General features: G+C 33.2%; 1 protein-coding gene across 2 annotated transcripts in view; it reads right to left on the bottom strand.

The window, feature by feature from the left end:
* LOC145286122 (myoglobin-like) overlaps positions 1–24787 on the bottom strand; it is a 79332-nt gene that overhangs the window by 32396 nt on the left and 22149 nt on the right. Inside the window, exons 3-8 of one of the 2 annotated variants that reach the window (XM_080134822.1) lie at positions 23091–23210; positions 19455–19573; positions 15147–15161; positions 6626–6725; positions 2518–2635; positions 794–845 (exon numbers count right to left, since the gene is read on the bottom strand). In XM_080134822.1, coding sequence (XP_079990948.1) covers positions 794–845; positions 2518–2635; positions 6626–6725; positions 15147–15161; positions 19455–19573; positions 23091–23210 — 524 coding nt within the window. The remainder of the gene's footprint in view (positions 1–793; positions 846–2517; positions 2636–6625; positions 6726–15146; positions 15162–19454; positions 19574–23090; positions 23211–24787) is intronic. The other variant, XM_080134823.1, reaches the window with a different exon arrangement.

Below are 24787 nucleotides of genomic sequence, written 5' to 3'. Positions count from 1 at the left end.
CCTTTCTTAGTTTGAGCAAGGGCGCGATGGCAGAGTTTGTCTGAACTCGCCCAGAGTGTATTTCGCACAAGGAGAAGCGTGAGAAATGTAGAGACTTATCTTACGAAATCTCACCGAGAGAAGGGAGATAGGCTTTCCATTTCATTGTAACTGAAATTAAGGAGAGAACTTGAATGCCTACTAGCCACTATCGTCGAGTGTTTAAGGTGTCTCTCTCTCTCCCTCTCTCTCTCTCTCTCTCTCTCTCTCTGTACAGGGATTTGCCATGGCAACCTCGCATGAGGGTACTTTTTCCTACGTAAACCCTGACTAAATTTTCAAAATCACAGAGTAATTGCGGGTCAAATAAGATCTCCGTATCGCTAACAAACACTGGCTTTTACGGGGAATGTTGCGCCTTCCCCAAGTGATGTTACCTCAAGTAACAGCACGAACCTGGATGCTCCGCCAGACTAGATAAATTCTTGTCCTGGAATGCAGTAAGAACAAGAGACCACAAGATATGTTATAACATATTTAAATGGTCAATTAGGGAAGAGGAAAATTATGTTTTACTTCACTAACTCAGAGTTTTATAAATAACAGGGATGTCCGAATATATATATATATATATATATATATATATATATATATATATATATATATATATAGAGAGAGAGAGAGAGAGAGAGAGAGAGAGAGGGGAGAGAGAGAGACAGTTTTAGTCCTTAGGAAGAAGGCTATTCGATTTTTGAGAACTTCGACTTAAGCAAAAGGAAACTAAAAAGAAAAGCTATAAGAATGGGTGACTTACCCAGCCAAAAATGGACGCATCCTGTAGTAGAAGCAATCGGGTGGGAGTTTTTCTGAAATAAACAGATACACGAATATTCTTTAAATGGGTTCTATCAAAGTAAGAACATTTATATATTATAGCACGGAAGCTATTTAGGTCTGTAAAAAAATCGACTGAATTAATTGTATAGATTAAATTAATATCTTGGTCACATAAACATGTTCTCTCTCGCTGGACCTACGTAATTTTGCTTAAACACTTTAGCATGTGCGCCAGGTGTTGCCCGATTGTAAAATACGCTTCAATATGATATTTTAATTTACGCGGATTTCGTATTTATCATCATAGAGTTAATTCTCTACAGTTATTTCATTATATAATTTACCCAATATATAGTAACGATTTCAAAAGTAAAAACAAAAATATGATTTGAATGAGATCAGCTAGAATCGAAATGGAACAAAAATTGATAATGGGGATTGTTAAAAAAAATTATTGCGATGATTAAAAAAAAAAGAAAGAAAGAGGAAGGATACAAAAAATAGGAAGGGGTTAGAGCAAAGAGAGCATAAGAAAGACGGAGATACATATAAAAATATTTTAAAAGGGTAATAACTTATGAAAATATATATGCCAATTAAGCTACACAGAATATTCCGTGTTTCATTCTCGTGAAAATTCGTCAGGCTTATGCGAAAAGTTGTGGTTATCGTGCGTTTATATATACGCACATGCTATTGAATATTCTAGTTAGCCAATCAGCTTCCTAATTGCTACCGCGTCAATCCTAATCAGCCAATAGGCGGGCACTTACAGGAAAAAGACACCGTTGACACCTCCGGTTCACCCCTTCTCTTTTGTGTGTTTTATGGGAAGGGTAAATACACTTTTGCTGTAGTAAGCCGACCTACTTTCAACCTAGGTGTAAGATTTGTTATCTTGTGTTTTAGTCGATATTTCAGATATTACGTTAGTTTATATATATACGTAGATTACTGTTTTAAAAATAATAAATAAATAAAAATGTTATATACGTCCAAATTAAAAAAGGCGACTTTCTAAGTAAATAAAAAATGAGCTCCGAGGCGGAGCCAATATTAACCGTATGTATCGCTTTAAAAAACAACAATAACAAAATATATATATATATATACATATATAAAGAGAGAGAGAGAGAGAAAAAAAAAGAGAGAGAGAGAGAATTATTTATGGATATGTGTGTTTATTTTATTTTTATTTTATTTATTTATTTATTTTCTATTGTTATTGCCAATTTCAAAAACTGAAACTGAAAAAAGGAGAAGGTAATCCATGTGGAGATGGTATCATAACTACAGAAAGGATACTAAAATATCATATCTCCTAAAAAGGAGTGGCTATTACTTGGAAGTATGGTTTCATGACAGACAAACATATACTACACTACCCTCGATAGTAACAAGTAAGGTCTGGTGGGAGTGTTTCAGGACAGCAGAACAGATACTAATCTATTTTCCAATTGCCTGAGAAAATGTTCTCATAACAGGAAACCATATACCTCACTACCTCCGAAAAAAAAAAAGGGATGATTACTGGGAGGATATTACCATCACAACAGAACAGATACGGAAATAGTTCTGTGAACTGAGCATCAAAATATAGTACTGAAAGCAATAGTATAATTTAAGATTCAGACATGTATACGTCAAATATTAATTAGTAACAGATATTTAAACATAAGTCTGGGCTCAAGTCGGCCTTACCGTGTGTGCGTTTTAAAACTTCGACCATTTTTCTCTCAGCTTCTTCAATTTTATACAGGCAACTGATAAGGCGTTCAACATCGTTATCAGCTACTGCTTGGACACCGTGGATGACATTCTGGAGCGTAGAATCCCCAAAAAATGAAGTAATAAATAAAATATAAATTAAATCAATTTCACATTATTAAATATAAAGTCGATTACTAATTTCAATAATTTGGACATTTCGATATTCGCTTCAGGGCAACTATCAAAAACCACAAAAGCTCTCTATTGATTCAATGAGAAGCAAACGGCCTCAACAGTACATTCGCCACATCACATTCAATACTTCCTGTCTATGACGTAACTATCAGGATACATAACATTCACTTTACTTCCAGTGGAAAACGTCAATCTACTTAATTCTTACATGTAAATTTCCGATTCTAATTTTACTATTCATATGCGACATATTAAGGCACAGCAAATAGTTTCTACTGAATCTATATTCGTATGAAATTTAGGCACGACAAATTAAGACATGGTAAATGGCTCATGCTGTTTTTTCCGTTAAAAAAGTTTTTGTAAAAATAAACGATTTTTTTTTTCAGATTCAAATCGAATATTTTTAATTAAATATGAGTCAAACATAAAATAAAAAAAATAACTCCTTAAATTTAAATCATAAATATTTTTTATTGTGTTTATATTTTCAGGAAATATTTTCATATGTTCACCAGCTATGAGCAAATAGCTGCACTGCTTTGTGGATGTCTTGGGAAGGTAGTAAACCCCCGACAAAAAAAAATCCGGTTTTGAGACCCGATCAGATGATGGTGAAGCACTGCAACTCTGATCCGGCAACTACTGCAGCTGCGCTGGCTCCGACCGTATTGGCTTGCCTTTCCGTCGAACTTTGTCTGCGGCGATGAAAGGGGGAACCTGGTAACAAGGCAAACATGGGTCTCCTTATTACCCGCCCAGACCTGCATCTAAAGAAACAATTCCAGCTTCGAACTGTATAGCCACAGCAGATGCTGCAGTACACCAGACTAGATGTAGAATGTCATTGTCTTATTAGACAGAAGGTTTGCCATCAATAATATTTTTCAAAGTAAGTGTTTATCAAACTAAAAAATTACAATGGAAGGTCACTCAGATGACACCATCAGTATGAGAAATAAAATGTTTTACAAAGATTTTTTAACGAGAAAACAAAACGGTATGCTAGTCCGTTTAACAATCAGTTGTTTTTCGTGTCGAATCCCAGGCTGCTCATGTGGCGTACCTAAATATAACACGAATAGAGAATCAGCAGAGGCCATTTGTCGTGCCTTAATTTGTTGTAGATGAATAATAAAACTTTTCCCATTCTAATTTTATTTTACACACTCATATCGAAATATGTTTACGCGTGAGCAGACACACGATGAGAGTTCTGTGAGAAGATTATTGGTATAGCTTATTATTGAAAATGTTTGTTATTTTGCTAATCGGTCGAGTTATAAAAGCAAAGAACCAACGGAGAATAATGGTTAATCAGACGGCATGATTATAAGCCGAAACATGAGGAACACTATTTGAGTACTAACATTGATCAATGGTATAAACTGTTTTTAATTACTTATACGGCGGTTTATGACAAGAATCTATTAACATTAGATTCAACGAGGACTATTCTCTATTCGTATGAAACTTAGGCACGACAAATTAAAGCACGACAAATGGCTCATGCTGTTTTTTCATATGTAATCAGCTGGAAAGCAGCCTAGCAGTAATGTGTACCACTTTTTCAGAAACGTATTCGTAGTAACTCGGTTATAATTCTACTATTAAGTTTTAATGGTGTAACAGTATAAATCACTATTCTTTTCCTATTGTAAATGGCTCTATCGGTGGGGCATTAGAATACGCCGACTGCCCCCCTGCAGAGGGTAAAAGTCCCTCAATGGGGGTCCTGGATATGACCTTAAACTATATCCAGTGGTGAGGCCCCAGCTTGTGGGCTTTGGGGAGTGTGGAGCCACCCTTTAATTACCATTGCTCCCAGGTCCACTCTGACCCGGAGTGGTAGTACCTGTTAGAGTCCTAACTATGGGTTAAATAGAAACCGACGTGAAAACAACAAGTGTTACATGATAAGGGCTGTCCCCTTTTCATGTAAGTATAAAAATAGAGAGATTTAATTAAAATGAAAATGAAATAGAGTAGACGAAATTCGAACCTCGTAATTTAGGTTTAGAAATAGATTGCGAGAGAGAATAAGAAAATGGAATATAAAAACAAACCATTGTTTAGCTTAGAGATAAAATAGTTTTAAGAAATGGAATGTGCATTTGTCAATTCTATTATGAAATTGAATGAGGAATGCAACGATGTGATAATTTAATAAACATGTTTTTAACATATTGGAAATATAGGTTACTGGAAATATAGGTTAAAATTCCTTTTGTAAACAAAGGAAAAAAATTTGGACACGCATTTCCAGAACACGTGAAAGAAGACACATGTTTTAACATGTGTATGACGTCATGGAAAATGGGAAGTTCTCTATATAGTTAGAAACTTTAGAGTTAAGCAGAGAGAGAGAATCTGAGTGAGAGTCTGAGGACGACAGACGACAGTCTGGAGTCCAGAGATGGGAATCGAAGCTAGACGGTCACCTTTGAAACATAGAATGTAAAACTTTGAATTTCTGACTAAGAAAACCACCGACCGGTCGAAGAAGGAATAAACCCATCATGTGTTTTTATAAACGTCATCTTTGTGTTGTAATTCTACCAAAAGGTAAAGTGAAATTGTCATTATATGTCTTATATATCCTGTGTTTTAAAATTTCTTCACATACACAATGTCTCTACATCTCATATCTACAATGTGAACACTAAGACTGTCTCAACACTGTCTCCTCACTACACTTCTAAGTATGAACATTTTATATATATGAATCTCTTCATAACACGAACACAGAACGCAACATCTCTCTTAATAAGACTCTCTAAGACTGCACTTTTAATAAGACTTCCTAACAATAACAACAATAACAACAAACAGAATAATAATAATAATAATAATAATAATAATAATAATAATAATAATAATAATAATAACAAAATATAGCAAAAATATATTCTATTTAAAAAAAATTTTCTTCAAAATCTTTGGATTCGGCATTAAATAGCCCGAAAAGGGTTGATATGCCGTAAAACAAAAACAACCAACCAACCAACCTATTGTAAATGAAACTTCCATGTGTTTCTTTCTAACAATCTCCACCTTCATGGAATACATTACCATGGGTTGCTTCCAGCTGGCTACACTATGGTCGTTTTTAAATCCAATGTTAACAGTTTCTTATTGAGACTTCCCTTGCATAATCATTTGTTTTCATCTTTGGGTCGATGAATCTCTGTTCCATTTGAGGGTTCTTGGTGAGGTGCGGAAACCTATCTCTATTTTAAATGACTTTACCTTTTCTTCTCTGCAACTTCTCTCATAGAAGTTCCTGGTCTTGGTCTATTTTATAAATAGTATTATTACATGTGTTCTTCAGAATTGTCCGATCTATTCCCTACTTTTTTCAGCAGATTTTCCGTTTAGTTGTACAAATAACCCCGGAGCAGGCAATCACTAAAAACCAGCAGCTGCTAGAAAGACTTATCCTGCCTTGACTGAGTTCAATACAGACTTTGTAGCCTAGGTCCCGCTCTGTCAACCAGACTCTAACCCCTGTCCCATCGACAAAATGTTTTACAAGTATTTTAATGGAAAGTGCTCTGACGAACTCCATGGTTTTGTAACTCCTCGACGTAAATACCCCCTATAGACCCGACAAGCCTATACAGTAGAAATCCCTAAATGTCGGAAGCCCTTCTACCCATATAGTTTTTCCCTAGGACTGCTAGACTTTAGAATTCCCTTCCGGGTCCCTGCTTCCCTGACTGAACTGACATGCAAAAGCCCAAGTGTAATGTAAACAGATATATTGTTGCTCAACTCCCTACTATAGTCTCCTACATTAAAGTTACACAGTTGCTTGTTTGCGGTTCAAAGGGCAATAAAAAAAAATTGACAAATCTATTTTAATTAAAAAAAAAACATATGGCTGAAAAAACACATCACTTACGATTAAGGCTTCATAGAATTCAATCTCAATTTGAACGGTTACTGTTACAAACCATACTGGACCTTCACCATCAGCGACGTTGTACAAACACGTGAGGTTGCTATTTCAAAACAAAACAAAATATAAATCATCTTCCTGGATTTTTTTTAGATGTGGATTAATAATTTGTATTATTTGCATTATGCGGACTACTGTTCTCATCTTGGTTGTTTCAACTGATGCAACTTTCATGTCGAATTTGGGAATCTGAACGGAATGGACTCAAAGTACGAAGTAATAATCAATTCTAGATGATAATCTTTTGGGGGTTGGGGTTTTCGGTTCTAAGTACGAGCGATAATAAAAATATACTTAAGAAAACTTATATCTGAAAATGGCTGAGGTTACGAGAAGAATCTACCACCATAGATTAAATAAAGTGTTCAGTTCAAAATTCCGTATGGATTCCCGAGTTCGACATAAAGATCGCTGAATTCAAAAAGCAGTACCTTGGGAACAGAATGTGACCTATGATGTATCAAATTAAATAAAATTAAAGAGCAAGATTATAAGTAATTCATTTTTAATACGACAACTGTTTCGTCTGACAAAAAACGAAAACGTTATGTTAGTTATGAAAACTAAGTAATTTCTCACAAACTGACCATGCTGAAAAATAACTGATCAAAACAAAAGTTAAAATCATAAGCAGCCTTCCAGTATTATTTTTTTGCAAAGTAAGGATTACGCGCGCACACACACACACACACACACACACACACACACACACACACACACACACACACACACACACAGGGTGGACCAAAAATTGTTACCATTTTTTACATTCTGACAATTTTCAAAGTTACAAAGATTTTGTTTTATTTTCAGAAATATCAACAACTATACACTGAATTCTCACCCCAAATGGATCGAAAGCAATATTGTGGAAGAGAGAGTAAAGATCGTAGGAGCATATTTTTAATCAAAATCGATAACTCACACTCAACGACGATTCAGGACTGACTTCTCAGGAAGAAATTCTCCATGTAGACTCAGAATCAGACGTCTTTTGCAGAAGCTCAGGGAAACAGGCTGTGTAACCAATGTGAACAAAGGACATAGTGGTAGGCCAATGTCTGCAAGGACAGCCATCAACACTGAGACCGTGAGGCAAATTCTGGAGGAATCACCAAGAAAATCAACTAGACATTTGTCACAGGAGACGCCCCTTCAAGAACCACCGTTAGACGCATACTTAACACAGACCTCCATATCTTTCCCGACAGAATTCAGATTTTGCAAGCTCAGGGCGCAGCAAATAGAGAAGAGAGACTAACCTTTTGTAAAAACATCAGTCCACGCATTGAAAGATTACCAAGGTTTGTTATACTTTTCTTTTTTCTTTTTTTTAGTGATGAAGCACATTTCCACCTCAATGAACATGTTAATAAGCAGAATATGAGATTCTGGACCCTGGCCGAACCTCATCAGCATGTCATTCACCCTTTGAGTGTTGAAACAGTTACTGTGTAGTGTGTCATTGGTCACAGAGTAATCATTGGACCATTATTTTTCAAACACGATCGTGGCCGTTCAGTGACTGTCAACACTGATCGTTATGTAGAAATGTTGATGAGGAAATTTATTCCTGCTCTTAGGAGAATACAGGGAATCAATATGAATAACGTTATTTACCAGCAGGATGAAACGCCTCGACATTGCTCAAATGTGTCACTGGATTTCATCAACGAGTACTTTCCTGGAGCTAAACGCATCTCAAGGCACACGAACAACCCATGGCCTGCATACTCTCCTGATCTTTCTCCCGCAGACTATTTCCTATAGGGGTACCTGAAGGAGAGAGTGCACTAAAACAACCCACAAACCACTGAAGCCCTGAAGACCAACATCCATCAGGAAACTCGAAAAATTCCTCTTGAGATGTGCGGCAACGTCATCACACAAACGTGATGCGTGTTGCAAATGTAATCCTCAGAAGAGGGACATGGATTGAACATGTCATCAATTATTGGAATGTGTCGGAAACAAGAGACAAAGTGAGAAGACTCTGTTATCAAATTTAATTTCATGTTTTTGTTAAAAAGCTGTAAATAAAATTTCGAATAAATATTCATTTTGAAAACTTGCGTATAATTAAAAATGGTAACATATTTTGGCCCTCTCTCTCTCTCTCTCTTCCTTTATATATATATATATATATATATATATATATATATATATATATATATATATATGGTAAGGTGATTGATAATTTATAATTCAAAATTAAAATTAAAAATTAAAAATCCGTTTCATAAAGCCAATTAAATTATTGTCCTTGACTCAATGTCTGTTACAATAAAAAAAAACATCGTTTCCGAAACGATCGTACAATTTATTGGCTTTATTGTGCTTCTTCTTATGAAACGGATTTTTAATTCTTAATTTTAATTTTGAATTATAAATTATCAATCACCTTACCAAATATAAAAGTAGCTCTAGCATATTTGCCTATTGAGCTTTGATACATCGGCTTTACAACGAGCATTATTCTTTTCCTGTATTTTAATTAAATTAGTATTTTACTATGACATTAAAATACACTCTGCTCTATAGAAAATTGCTCTAAACCCCTTTAAATATATATAAATATATATATATATATATTCATATATATATATATATATATATATAATTATATATATAAATATATATTTATATATATATATATAAATATATATATTTATATATAAATATATATATAAATATATATAAATATATTTAAATATATATTCATATATATATAAATATATATATAAATATATATTTATATTTATATATAAATATATATATAATTATTTTCTGTTATAATAATCAAATACCTATATATATATATATATATATATATATATATATATATATATATATATATATATATATATATATACAGGGTGTCCACAAAGTCTGGCTACATAATCTACACGGTGCCCACAATGTCTGGCTACATAATCTACACATTGCCCACAAAGTCTGGCTGCATAATCTACACGGTGCCCACAAAGTCTGGCTGCATAATCTACACGGTGCCCACAAAGTCTGGCTACATAATCTACACGGTGCCCACAAAGTCTGGCTGCATAATGTAGCCAGACTTTGTGGACACCCTGTATATATGTATGTATATATATATATATATATATATATATATATATATATATATATATATAACTTTGTGTGTCTGTGAGTGAGTGAGTTCACTATGGACTCGAAAATGACAGGGTCGATTTTTATGAAATTCCAGAAGAAGGTATTTTATTGTCTGACAGTGTTCTTAGATAGATTTTGTTATCGGAATGTCTTCCATAAGTATTGGTAATCGATAATCGAAATAATCCGATAAAAGCAGGAACAGGCGATTTTGACCAAAGTTTAAACCTTACACAGCCTAACATCACAAATAGTCAAGTTTCATTATTACACAATCCGAAAGGTCAGAGAAATAAAAAAAATAAGCTCTTTGATCTGACAGGGGCGCGTTGTATTTGTTTAAAGCATAATTGAAGCGTGATATTTACCTTATTTATTTTAAACTTCAATTCAAGCAATTATCACCGCACAAGCAGTAAGGTCATGCATATAAAACCGACAGTAGATGTTTTGATATGACAGGGCCACGTTTAAAATAAATGTTTCTGTTTAGAGCACAAATGAACCATGATAGTTGACTTTTGCATTTTAAATTTTAGTCTAAGCCATTATATATAAAAATATAATTTTATAAAATCAACAGTAGGTTCTCTGCAGTGCAATGTAGACTCCAACGTATTGTGGATTAAGTCACTGCGAGAGGTATGTGAAGCTTTCTCCGGATGTACGTTGCAACGTAGAGAATGTACTCCAACGATTTGATTGAAAAATTGACGATTACAATAAAAAAAAATATTAGACTGTGTAATATTCGTTGATCATCATTAAATCTCGGGCAACGTCGGATCTTCCTGATAGTATATGTATATATATATATATATATATATATATATATTAGACTGTTCGTGACCCGTTGGGTCAGTATGTTATATTAGCTATGGAATTCATATATGTGCGTGATACTTGTGACGTAAAGAAAATATGAAAGTATATTAAAATGAAAAATCACGGACGGATCACTCAAAAATGAAAAAAAATCCTCCCAATTCGTGTAAAGTTACCTATTTTTCCGAATAATCGCTCAAAAATCGAAAAATAAACATGATTTTCCTACGAATCGAACGCCGACGAAAGTCATTTAGCAGCAAAAACGCACATGAACCTACCGATGAGAAATATAAGAATGAAAAACCCATGTAGGAATCCTTCAACCAAGTTATAGAAACTTAAAATCTAAAAAAAAATTGATAAAAGCTGAAGCAAAAAATAAAACCTAAAGAAATAAAATAAAATAAAACTAATATTTAAACAGATTAGTAAATGTGTCAACAAATTCACCGTTCTCACACAACTATTTTGTATCTAGAAATGTAAACAAAAAATAAAAAAGAAGGAAGGAAGGAAGGAAGGAAGAAAAAGGGACGGATAGAGAGTAGTAGTAGTAGTAGTAGTAGTAGTAGTAGTAGTAGTAGTAGTAGTAGTCTTGGCTTTAATACAATTGTTCTTATGTTTGTCAACGGGTTAAAGATACTTAGTTGTAAGAAAATAACGAATTAAATGATCCTAATTATGATATAATAAAATTATTAATTTTTATGTAAATTATAAAATTATTAATTCCATCTACTAACTAATTAACTAATAAATTAATTTTATTCAAACAATTTTCACTACATAAATATATGCAAATAATAGAGGGGAAATAAGTTCAATCCAGCGACTGACACCCTTTCTAACTCAACAATAAACAACAACATATGCAAATAATAAATAAAATATTTATCAATATTCAAATTTTATTTTTAGCTGCAATATTTTAAGTCTCAAAAATTCTTATTTTTTACTTTACTAGAATATCTTGTTCTTTACTTTTCCAGGTTGAATTTCTTGTCCTTTACTTTTCCAGGTTTAATAAAATCTTAAGAATATTACTTTTCATGTGCGCATTTTTCCATATAATCCATGATTTTTCCTGGCATTGCTATTGTATTAATATATAAATTTATAATATTTATTAATGATTGTCAAAAGAAATTAGCTCTCAAACACACATTTATGCAATATTTATCATTCAATCACAGTAGTTCCGAGCCAGAGTCTCTACCGAGACTGCGGTTCATGAATTCGTGATATGTATAGAGTGTAAACTAACAAAAAAGAAGATGGCACTCGGTGTCTCTTTAGATATCGTTGGAGCTTTTGACAACATACCCTTCAGTAGTATGTTCAAGTCGCTACGAGAACTCAATGTGCCACCAGTACTCATCCGATGGATTGAGTATATGGTGAGGCACAGAACAGTTCAAGTAGAACTACTGAGGGCAACTGTTAAAAGGGAAGTAGTTAAATGAAACCCCCAAAGTGGGATTTTATCACCTTTACTATGGAACTGTATGCTGAATCCTCTTTTAAAGGAGTTTAAAAATAGGAATAGTTATGCCCAGGCTGATGCTGATGACATCGCAGTGCTGGTCGCGGGTTCAAAAGCATCATTGGTCAGACGCATTGCCAAAATGGCATTAAATATTCCTAATAAATGGTCTAATCGAAAGGAATTAGAATTCAGTAGCCGTAAAACAGAAATGGTCTTGTTTACATATAAAAGGAATTGCCAACTTGGTGACCTTTTTCTGTGTGGACAGAAATTGAAACTTTCGCAGGAGGCAAGGCTGTTAGGGGTAATCCTGGACAGTAAGCTAACCAGGAAAAGCCACATAGAAAAGATTTCCTCCAAGGCGACTGCAGGCCTTATGCAATGCAAACAAATTGTGGGGAAAACCTGGGCAGTTAACCCGCATGTAATGAGGTGGATATACATTGTTATGGTATGTCCCATTTTGTCGTATGCATATGTTTCCTGGATCCGCGGGACAGAGAAACTGTACTTGAGGAAGAAACTCCAGAAGGTACAAAGACTTGCTTGTTTAATGACTTCTTCAGCATATCCGAGCACACCTACTGGAGCATTGGAGATGCTGTTGAATATCCCTCCGATTAAAGAATTCCTGAAGGCAGAAGTGATACGGGGATCCTATAGAATAGATCTCATGGGTCTGTGGTGGTCAAGATCTGTTGGGACTACTGGAAAAACAAAGAGTCACGTGGATTTGTGTAATGAGGCTAGGAAGGAACTACCGCTCTTGCATGTGCCAGGTGACCTTATGACTAAAAGCAGATCATTTGAAAAGCATTTCACATGTATGGTTTATGACAGAACAGGCGCAAGAGATTACGAAAAAGAGCTGGAAAGCAACGTAATCAAATGCTATACTGATGGATCTAAAATGAATGATAGGATTGGTGCGAGTGTTTATATAGAATACTCAAACCACCTCACCTGTCAAAAATCTTATTATCTTGGTAAACTGAGGACGGTCTTCCAGGCAGAAGTCTTCACCATACAGGTATCATTGGATACAACACCAAACACCAGTCATGAGCTGGCACCATTGGATGTGGTACCAAACACTACCCCCGCCTTCACCAAAGAGCAGGATCTCAGACCTAAGTCTGACAAGTCAGCTCTAACATTCGGTAAATATCACGACAAAAACCGAAGAAGAAGGAGAGATAGCGCATGTTTAAGGCTTTTGAATCTGAGGTTCTGATCATGGAAGAGGTTCAGCAACAGGAAATAGTTATCCTTTCAGATAGTCAGGCAACTATTAAAGCATTGGAGAATAGTACGGTAAGATCCCAAACCGTACTGTGCTGCATTGAAAATCTAAACCATCTAGGAAAAGAAAACCGCATATCTATTTCATAAGGAGAGTTAAAAAAAATAGTTATTAAAAAAAAGTTCGGTTTTTTAATTATAAAAAAAAACGATACACGGGATTGAACCTAAAATCTTTCCACCAAGCCCCGGTACTCTAACCGTTACGCTAACATGTCATATTGGCAAATCGCAGTGAAAAATATTTATATACAAAAAAAAAGTTATGCAAAATAAAAAAAAAAAGCGTTAGTCACTTACGTATGTACTTACTCTCCTGTTTGTGAACCCATATATTTTGTTGTAACTTTTTTTCTACTGAACCAATTTTCGAGATTTTTTTTTTTTCAAAATGTATCTAATGGGGTGTTCTATCCAACTATATAACCTGTTTGGAATTTGGTTGCGAACGGAATTAGTGGTGGGGGTTTGAATGTGTCTCGATTCATTCAATTTCGGACTTAAGCATATATTCAACCACTACCGTGATTGAATGATATATATATATATATATATATATATATATTGGGATTATTAGCTGATTGGATGATCGCATCTATTGTCGAGACGAAGGAGGTTCATTCCAAAGTCGGATCTCCCCGCGGTTTGCTTGATTTGTGTTGGTTAACAGTATTTTTTGTATGTCGGCGTTTGCTCAGTTGGCAGAGTGCTTGCCTCGCATGTAGGAGGCTCGGGGTTCAGATATGTCTAACTGATGAGCCCAAATGAAAGCGAGTCTTTGATTTCCGGTTCGTCGGCTGTCATGGCTCTTGTAGGCTGTGACGTTGTTTAGCTGTGGAAATAATTATATAATCTCTCACATTCTGAAACACACACACACACACACATACTTATATGTATATATATATATATATATATATATAATACTAACAGCTTTATAATCGTGCTTGCTTGTTTGTATATTAATATTTTAAATTTATTGTGGAAGGAAGGGCGAATGAGGTGAGAAATGATGGGATGAAAGGATAAAAAATGCTGAGAATAGAGGGAATAGTAATAACAGCGCAATATGTGATTATGTTCAAGTTATGTTAAATTAAATAAATGGTGTAAATAAAGAAGAAAAGTAAAGGGCACGTACTAATAGTAGTTTTAGAGGCGTTGGGTAATTAATGTAAATACTAATTTCCAATTTGCTAACGTTTACTCTGCGGGTCACGTGTCGTCTCGTATATGATACAAAATAACAAAACTTTCATGATGAATATCCATGTTTCAATCACGTCGTCAAATGCGTGGATGGAAAGGCGGTTTCTTAAAGACAGTCCTAAGCACGTGGCTTTCCATTTCACCGTAGGTTACTATGTGCATTGTGATCTTAACGTTGCCGAACAAAACTTTACTATGCTTTATTTTATATAAATCGCTCCAGACAAGGCATGACGCCACTTGATTTAAGAGGCTAATCACCATAATAAAAAGGAAGATAAAAGTAGAATCACTTAAAGACAAAGCAACGCTGAAAGAAATCCCGTCACCAGTGTTTAATTTCCTGGAGTCATAACAGGCTAACCAAAAAGTAAGCTTTCCAAAAAGGCAATATGGGAGGGGTGTGTTATAAGTTTGGCTGACAAGAAAAAAAAACTAAATTAGTTAAGCTGTTTTTCGTGCAGTCTTCGTACTGTTTAGTATTATAAATAAAAGGTGTGTACTTACTCAAGTTCCAAAGGTCTGTAAAAAGATTATTAGAGTTTCAAATAGTTCAAATTACGAAACAGATATAAGTTTTAAAAAGTCTGAAACGTATGTAATTCAAAAGGAAACAACGCTCGGATCCGAAAATTTTCCTAATAAAATCTTCATTTTTTTTTTTTTTTTTTGCTTAACAGCAACAATGTTTTTTTGTTATAAATTAAATGTAGTTTCAGAAAAGTCCATATGTTATTATTATTGTAAACGAATGGAAAAGACAAGATATTAAAAGCAGACTTACCGACATATAAGCGAAAAAGAAACATGGCGACGGATAGAGTAACAAAATATACCGGCAGAGATCACGTGAGATATGCAAATGTAGCAAAATAGAAAGTGTATAGAAAGACGAACGACAATGAGTTCATAAGGTGGAAATTCTGTGCAGACCACTGAAAGATTGTCCATTTTTGCAGATAGAGGGAACACCTTAATTATTTAAAAGAAACAACGGTTGTATTTGAAAGGTTTGGGGCTGAATTTTTTATGCATTTTTTTTTCTAAACGGCATCTTACATTCGTAGATTTAATTAAAGCAACTTAAACGGTGTTTAAGATAGATGTCTATGAATAAAAAACACGAGAGGACAGTATAAACAAAGCTACTTAGATACTCTACACCAAGATCTAAAAACGACCGGAGGTGATCCTGACCAAGTATATGTATGATAGGGAAGAACACTAGTGCGAACTCTAAACACAGATGAAAATGATGCTAATAACAATTGATTTCATCTCTTTCTTCGAAAGTTCTAGGCAGTGCTTACGTCATTTGCAATTCAGACATGAACAATCTATATTCACTGTCTTCATAATAACGTTTTTGTCTTAGAAATAAAATGAAAGTTTAGAAAAGTATAGATTTTACTAATATTATTTACAATTCAAAATAAGACAATGCTCGTATTTGGTAAGTGTTTGGTTCCATTTGTAGACATGTTCCTAAGTAAAATCCTACATTTAATTGCAATTTCTTCATAATGTAAATAAAATGCAATTTCAACAATTCTAGATATTACTCGTATCATTTGCAATTCAGGCGGAAACAAGTCCCTAATTTGAAAGGTTCTTAAAAGAATTTATCAGGTATTTTATAAATCCTGCATTCCTAGTTGTAATCACATGTTTGTGCTTTGAATAGAAAATTATAGATGATGTAGAGAACATTTTTGCGATTTGTAATGAAAGTGTTTAAAATAGTATAAAAGATATAATAAATGCGAGTAAAAAATGCAAATTAATTAGAGCTATAACTAGATTTAAAGCCAAGCAAATCCAGGAAATAATTGCAAGAAACTCGGATCTCGAATATCGACAGAGGTAGCCAGGATTGGGGAAAATAAGGAACTTTCAGTCAATTTTATTATGGAGATGCGAAGAATCCTTGTTAAAATATGTAATAATAAATTAATAGATTTTTCAAATACATTTTCCATATTTGTGAATTATTTTCGATGACGGTTGATTAATTGCAGTTGTATTTGGATTGTTTAGACTACTGTTCTCATTTTTAATATTATTCTCACATTTTGATCGATGTAACCTCAGACCTTCTTCAAATATATCTTTTCGTACTTAGATATCTTTTTGTCGAACTAGAGAATCTGCACGGAATTTAGAACAGAGCACTCTATTTAATCGACACGAGTCGCAATGACCCACAGAATAACGGATAAAGTAATAAAATTCAGTTCTTCTTCTGAATGTTGAAGTCTTAATCATCGGTGCTGGCGATACTAAGAATAGAACTGCAAATAACATAAGACGTCAACTCGGTTATGGCTGAAAGAACGAGAGTATGCAGATTCCCATGTTCGACAGAAAGAATCTCGAATAAGAATATATGATTGAATGCCATGGTTTTTAAATCTATTGAATGTAAATACATTCGATAGACATTACAAAACTATTTAAATTCAATAAAGATTAAAAGTATTTAAATTAAATCGAGATTAAATCTATTTACATTTAATAGAATAAAAACTATTTACATTTCATAGAGATTATGAACTATTTACATTTAATAGATTAATAACTATTTATATTTAAGAGAGGTTAAAACTCATTAACATTAAATAGAATTTAAAAACTATTTACATTTAATCGAAATTGAAAACTATTTACGCCGACACTCCCTCCCCATCTTTAATACAAACTTTTCTTCCTAAAAATCGAACCTTTTGCTCGGTATCATGACAAATTGTTTTTTCGCTGTAAAACAAAAACTACTTGATGAAATTAAGTGAAATTTTTTTTCGGAGAACTTCATTCCATAACGGATACGTACAATTTAAACTTATTTTCCTATATTTTCATTTTTTAATGTCTTGATTAAACTGTACAAGTACAAAAAAAAAACTTTACTTTTTATAACATAAAATTATACCATTTCTTTTAAGAAAATGTTTTACTTGGAATTATTACTTTCGACATCGATTTTTTTTCTGAAACGATTATAGTTATTTCCCCTGATTAGTTTTTTTTAATGTTCCGACGTTTGAAAGATAAAAAAAAATTCCCAAATAAATTCATTTGGTAAACGCAATACGTTTCCAGCGTGGAAAAATAATTTCTTGTAGACAGGAAATATTTTTTGCTTTATTTCTAAATATTCGATACTCTTGCATAATTTGATCCGGATTCTAGGAATTTCCCATCAGGCATGGATCGGGCGAGACCGGTAATCATCGCTTTAAGCCGAGCGTTGTTACAGACGCTTTAAAAACAAACAAACCGGAAAAAATACAAATGTAAATAATAAAAAATAACAAAAACTAACCTTTACATGACTGATTATATTTTTATTTATTTTATTCTACATATTTTGTTTAGTTCTGTTTTTTATTTTTTTTTGTTTTTTGTAAAATATTGTTTTTTGTTTGTGTTTGTTTGTTTGTTTTGTGTGTTTTTTGTTTTGTTTTTTTTTTGTTTTTGTAAAATATTTTTCAACAAAAACTTTGTTTTTTTTTGTTATTTTGTGTGTAAAACTTTTTTTTTTCTTTCAAGAAAAAAACAACAAAGTTTTACTTTTTTACATCGTAAATTCTTAGGTGTAAGTTTTTTTTTACGACTTTTTGTTCAATCAAGTTTTCTTGGGGGGCACAAAATTTTTACATATTTATATTTAAAATAAAATACGTAAAACTTTATTTACGAAAAGCGTAAATTGTTAGATGAAAGTACAGGAAAACATTTTTTCCAAGAAACCTTATTATCTTTATTTTATTACATTTTTAAGGCTGTTCATTGCCGGTGAAAGAACTTTCTCGAGATAAGGATATTTCCTTAGGAATCTTTTACTTCATTTGGCTGTTAACGGCCATCGACGACAAGGAGGGAGGAGATAAGGTAAAGGAAATGTGTAAGTATGCTCCGATATAATACCGTATTACCTTCGCATATTTTTAAGGGTAGCAATTTCGGACGATGATTTTTACTATTGTTAGAATTTCACCTGGTGGAGATGGTATCACGTACTTCTTTTTCGGGGCGATTACATTTACATGTTTTTATTTGCTCTTTTATTTGTTTTTAATTGTTATGTATGTGTGTGGGGGGGGGGTATCGACGTTACCCAAAATGAAAATGATTAATATCCTTAGTATAGTAGGTGTGTTCAACACGGAACTTTACGTCGACCCGAGCAACGCCGGGTACCCATGCTAGTACAGAATAAAACTATTTACATTCAACAGAGATTAAAAACAATTTATATTTAATTGAGATTATCACTTGTTTACAGTCGAGAGTAAAAACTGTTTAAATTCAATAGAGATACAAAAAATCATTGTATTTGTATAACAATTCGTTTCAATAATTAATGCAATAACTAAATGTTACTTTTCAAATGCTAATACAAAACTCCGAACGTTAAGTAGTTTAGCTTTTATGCTTTTACGATCACGTATTCGGTATATCCAAACTTTTGGTTGTGTTATCGTTGATGAGAGATACGCATATAGACAAAAGGAAAAAAACAATAGAAAAGAAACAGTCTGATTTACATTAGTAGACATTAATTATTACAGGTAAAGGGATTACGGATGCATGTAAATAGGCAGACATTATATACATAAAAGAAAGAAGAGACATTAGTAATAAAAACTGATATATATCTAAAAACCTACCATCACGTGGTTTCATCCATAAGAGAACGAAATAATCATTTGTGTGTGTGTGTGTGTGTGTGTGTGTGTGTGTGTGTGTGTGTGTGTGTGTGTGTGTGTGTGTGTGTGTGTGTGTGTGACTATGTATTGTAACGAAAATACTTACTTGTTTGCATCTTTCTTCTTCCAGTTAGACAATATGAGATCAGCGTGAGACAAAACCGGTTTCATTCCGAGGTTTTCTGATAATCTGTACCAAGGAATTGCCAGGCACTTGGGAATCGTCTAAAGAATGACGAAATTGATCAATTACATTAAATGCTAAAAAGTAATGATATAACAGTGATAACAATTATCATTTCATTAAGAATGATTACATACAACAGCTGGACAAAATAATGGAAAACATTTTGTGAATTTTGCATTTGGTATCATATCTACATAATTCAGTTGCACTGTATTATACGCACGCACATATACGGCACAACCACGTTAACATTCCAGGTTCTCGCCAGATTGCCAAGTGTCAAACACACACCCGCCCGCCAACCGACCAAGCCTGACCAACAGGATGAGTAAGTATCGCCCGGAATATGGCATGGGATTACATCGGGTTACATTATTAATATATATAAAGTAATAGCGTTCCTACATCCCATAACAAACCTGACATGATGATGGTCCCCCACCTAGCGATGGGGCACACCATTTTCCAAGGTAAAGATCAAAGGTCAAGGTCATAACTTATATATATATATATATATATATATAGGTCATAACTTATATATATAAGTTATGACCTATATATATATATATAGGTCATAACTTATATATATATATATAGGTCATAACTTATATATATACATATATATATATATAGATATATATATATATATATATATATATATAAGTTATGACCTTGACCTTTGATCTTATATATATATATATATACTCTCATGCAGCCCACACCACTGGGGCGATCATGATCAAACCTGGCATGACGATGGTTTTTGACCTAAGGTCGGTGCACATCATTTTTAAGGGTCAAGATCAAAGTCCCGCGCGAAGCGCAGGTATCTTTGCTAATATATATATATATATATATATATATATATATATATATATATATATATATATATATATATATATATGTATATATATATATATATATAAGTCTGGATAGGTTTATCCATTAAAGGCGTTGAGTGAAATTTGAAAATCAAATCAGAGACGTGTTACATTTAACACTTTAAAGCCAAATAACAACGCGATTTTAAACTTTATAAAATAAACGGATGTTTACTTTTAAAGAGAGAGAGATATATTTCGGAGATATACACTCCTTTTTCAATCTGTATATATAGGCACCGCCAAAAATGGCCGCAAAATCAAGTTGTTGTTGTTTTTTAAAACGAAATTACATTTATTAAAATCCATTATTTCTGAGTAACTTTTTTTTTCCAGAAAGATAAAACCCTGAATTTTATCATATAGAAAACAGAATAATGTAAAACTTTTTCTACTATTTTTAATTAAATTTTAAATGTTAAATTTTCCCAAAAAGTTAACAATTGACATTTTTTGTCTTGCACAAAAAACGTACTTAAATATTAAAAAAAAGGGTTTTTGAAATAATTAATTAATTTATTTATTGTCTAACTAAGATTTAGGATGATTTTCTAAGAGAATATGCAAAAATATTATAATATAAGTACCTGAATTTCAAATAATTCCACTTATTCATATAGGTAACCAGATATTTCGCGTTGACGTAGAGTTCAGATCGACTCTGTTTACGTTTTCGTTTGATAAAAAGCAAACTATGGAAGACCAAACAGGCCCAAAAAAAACTTATTTTTCAGTGACGAAAATTTCAATGTATTATTAAGCTGAGGCTGGCCAGTACCAGATGGGTGACCATTTGTATGCGTTTGGTTTTTAATGTGTATGTGTGTGGGGGCCAGGCTCCCCAAAATGGGGGGGGACAATTTAAAGCAGAATAAAAAAAATTATTTCAGCGCGTTTGGTCCACCGTAGTCGAAAGGCGGCAAACGTTTTCAAACGGGATCGAAAAAAATGATGCTATTTTTAACACAAAGGGCACAATATTTATCGAATTTTTTTTTTCGTATCGATTATTCAAAGCATGCCCTGTTTAATAATGGTCATGCATTATTCGGCTCGCTAAAAAAAAATTGTTAATTTATTTATCAAAAATTTTAAAATAGCTTTTTTCGTATAAATATTTAAAAAATTTTTTTTTTGTTTTGCTTAACTTAAATTAATTATTTTACTTAACATATTCACCGAATTTCACACTTCAAAACTCAAAAGCGGGATAATTAAACACAATCGAAGTTCTGATATTCAGACGTCAAAATAAGGTATGCAAACAATTTTTTTTTTAATCTATAATTCTGTCCCTTACAACAACACAATATGTTGATTTCAGTTTCAGATGATTATTTTAAGCATATTTGTTCCCACTTCAAAACAAGGGGGGGTTGTAAGCAAAAAAATATATATATATAAATATCGTTTATGAAAAATAAGTACACTGTTATAAAGTTCATTCTTCTCCTAATAATCGCTGAAAATTTCGTATTGATCGGATAATTACCTGATTTTTGGTAGATTTTTAAAAAGACGGTCCGTCAAAAAGTACTGACCTGCCCCCCCCCCCAGTTTTGGCGGTGCCTATGTATATATATATGTATATATTTTTTTTTCTTATTCTTCGTCATGATGTTGAATGGAAGAATTTTAAGTTAAGTCCACTTGACGTTAGCTGTGTGTTTTTTTTTCTGTAGCCGGATAATTACGCGTGGTCGCGCGTGATTTGAAACATCATGACGAAGAATAAGAAAAAAATATATATATACATATATATATATATATATATATATATATATATATATATATATATATATATATATTTATATATATACAGATTGAAAAAGGAGTGTATATCTCCGAAATATATCTCTCTCTTTAAAAATAAACATCCGTTTATTTTATAGTTTTAAAAAAAATCGCGTTGTTATTTGACTTTAAAGTGTTACATGTAACACGTCTATATATATGTGTGTGTGTGTGTGTCTGAAAACAGTTGAATTTGGAGACGACGTTTTCGTTCTTTTTTCGAACGAAAAAATAGCCGTTGATTTATAAATGAATTCACAGCTTCTCTCCTCATAGCGCCTTATATTATTTGAATACTTTTTCTCTCTTTAAATAAATACTATCGTTGGAATTCAAAGAATTGGAGAGTTTAAGGCGCGTTTCTTTATATTTATTTACTGTTTAATTTTTATTTTTTTCTTTTATATGTGTATATGTACTGTGTGCATGTGTGTATGTGCGTACTTATATGTATATGTATTTAAGACCTTCTCATTGACTAAACCTCCTCCTCAACCCCTCCCCTCCTCCCTTTTCCCCATGTATGCTCTACACCGATGAAGACTGAAGAATCGGTTGAAAATTATGTACTTGTAAAAAGAGTTTTTAAATTTTTTTCATAATATTATTTTGTATTCTTGAACGTAAGCAATAGAAAACGAATAAAGTTATAAACTTTTATACTTTTCGTATTCTGTTTTTATACGTTTTCATATATATATATATATATATATATATATATATATATATATATATATATATATATATATATATATATATATATATATAAAGGAAGTATTTTATATTATTTAATCCTATACAAAATAATTCCGGACAAAAAGCGTTAGTGAATATAATTGTTCTTAAGAAAGTGTGTAAAATAAAAATGAAGTTAACTTACGTGTGGAACTCCGTGGTCTCCATTTTGCCACACATATCCTGCGCCAATAATTGACAATTGAAGATGAGCCAAGTGCTTCTCGCGGAAACCATTTAGCTTTTCATGATCAAGCTGAGACATCTGAATAAACAAAAGGAAAAGAATAAAGATACATGATAAAATCGAGATCCGAATTCAGTATCTCAACTACTTTTGTAACGTTTTCGGGGAACCAATACACGTTGTGTGCAGTTTCAGCCGCAAAGGATGCCGATTACAAGAATGGGAAATAACTCCAACTCGCTTGTTGTTCACAGAAACAACACTCGTTTCCTCATTCTTACAGTCGCGACGTCACGCACGTGATCTATAAGTTTATCTACGCCTCTCACCGGATCTTGATCGTTGTCTCGTTCACTGCTCCACGTCTCTCTCTTGTGATCGTTCTCTTTCTCATTTTTATAGCTTTTTTTCTTTACCGATGATATCATTTTGTATGCATTTGTATGCGCGATGTTACACCTTTACCGACAACGCTCGGTTAAAATGAATATCTCATCTTGAGAAAGCCCCCTATTTTTAATGAACTCTCGAGACGTGAAATGAAACATTTAGATCAAATCGTGCGCGGAAAATGTTTGAATTAGTCTACCGTTCCAGATGGCACAGTCCTTTACCCGAGTTAGTCGAATACGTCATAGGATAGAGTATAGAATAGAGTATAGGAAAGAGTATAGGATAGAGTACTACTGTTATATCTGAGGAGTTGCAGTTCAGAACACTTGTTTTGATCAAGTGCAAAATCAACTTCGCAATTTAGTGGATGACCATCTTTTCTCTACATAACGCATCGGTGCTAGTCATTATTTTGTCGTTATTTTGTTGGTAGGCGCTCCACTGAACTCGAATCTGGATTACCCGTGTAAAACACTCACAGCAGAACTCGCCTAGCTACAACAAGTATGAGCAACTTTCTTTTATTTCTATACAAGCAGGGAGACCCGACGTTTCTCCGGATTGGATGATGATAAGTAGGGCTATGACAACAGAATATTCTTATCGTTGTTTTGACTCTCGAGTATATATCCGATAACAGTTAGACGCAGTTAATCAGCTGAGAACCACACCACTCAACATAAACTCATATAAGATATCAACGGATACACACTCGAGAGTTGAAACAATGAAAAGAATATGCTGTTGTCCTAACCCTAATGATCAGTGAATGTTTTACACTCCCATATTTTATATATACGGTATATAATTTAATGTGCTGACATTACGTTTCTGAATTTTGGAGATGAGGATTGGTAATTCGTATTATTTGGATTCTTCGGACTAATGTTTTCATCTTGACTGTCATTTTAAAAAAAAATTAAACATTTTAATTCAAACAATTATTTCTGCCCATTCAGCAATGCATTCTTATAATAACATTCAATTTCTTTTTTTTTTTAAGAGCCTCATTAGTGATTTTTTTATCACTACAATTAAAGGTCAATGTGCACTGGTTGTCCAACCTTCAAAGTGTGTTTATTGCGAAAGCCGTTCTTAACATGGGAGGTTGGGAGGGGTTTATTCCGAAAGCCGTTCTTAACATGGGGGGGTGTTTATTCCGAAAGGCATTCTCTTATATTCAACCTCCCCGTAATCAATTTCTTAAAAGGTTACTCTTCGGGTGGTCCTCCAGTGCACTTTCACTCAATTAACCACCATCC

This window comes from Euprymna scolopes, chromosome 10 (assembly GCF_053919585.1).
Source record: "Euprymna scolopes isolate OS-2025 chromosome 10, ASM5391958v1, whole genome shotgun sequence".
In the NCBI taxonomy this organism is placed as follows: Eukaryota; Metazoa; Mollusca; class Cephalopoda; order Sepiida; family Sepiolidae; genus Euprymna; species Euprymna scolopes.
The sequence above is the reverse complement of the archived record's forward strand: the minus strand, read 5'-3'. Positions and strand labels throughout refer to the sequence as shown.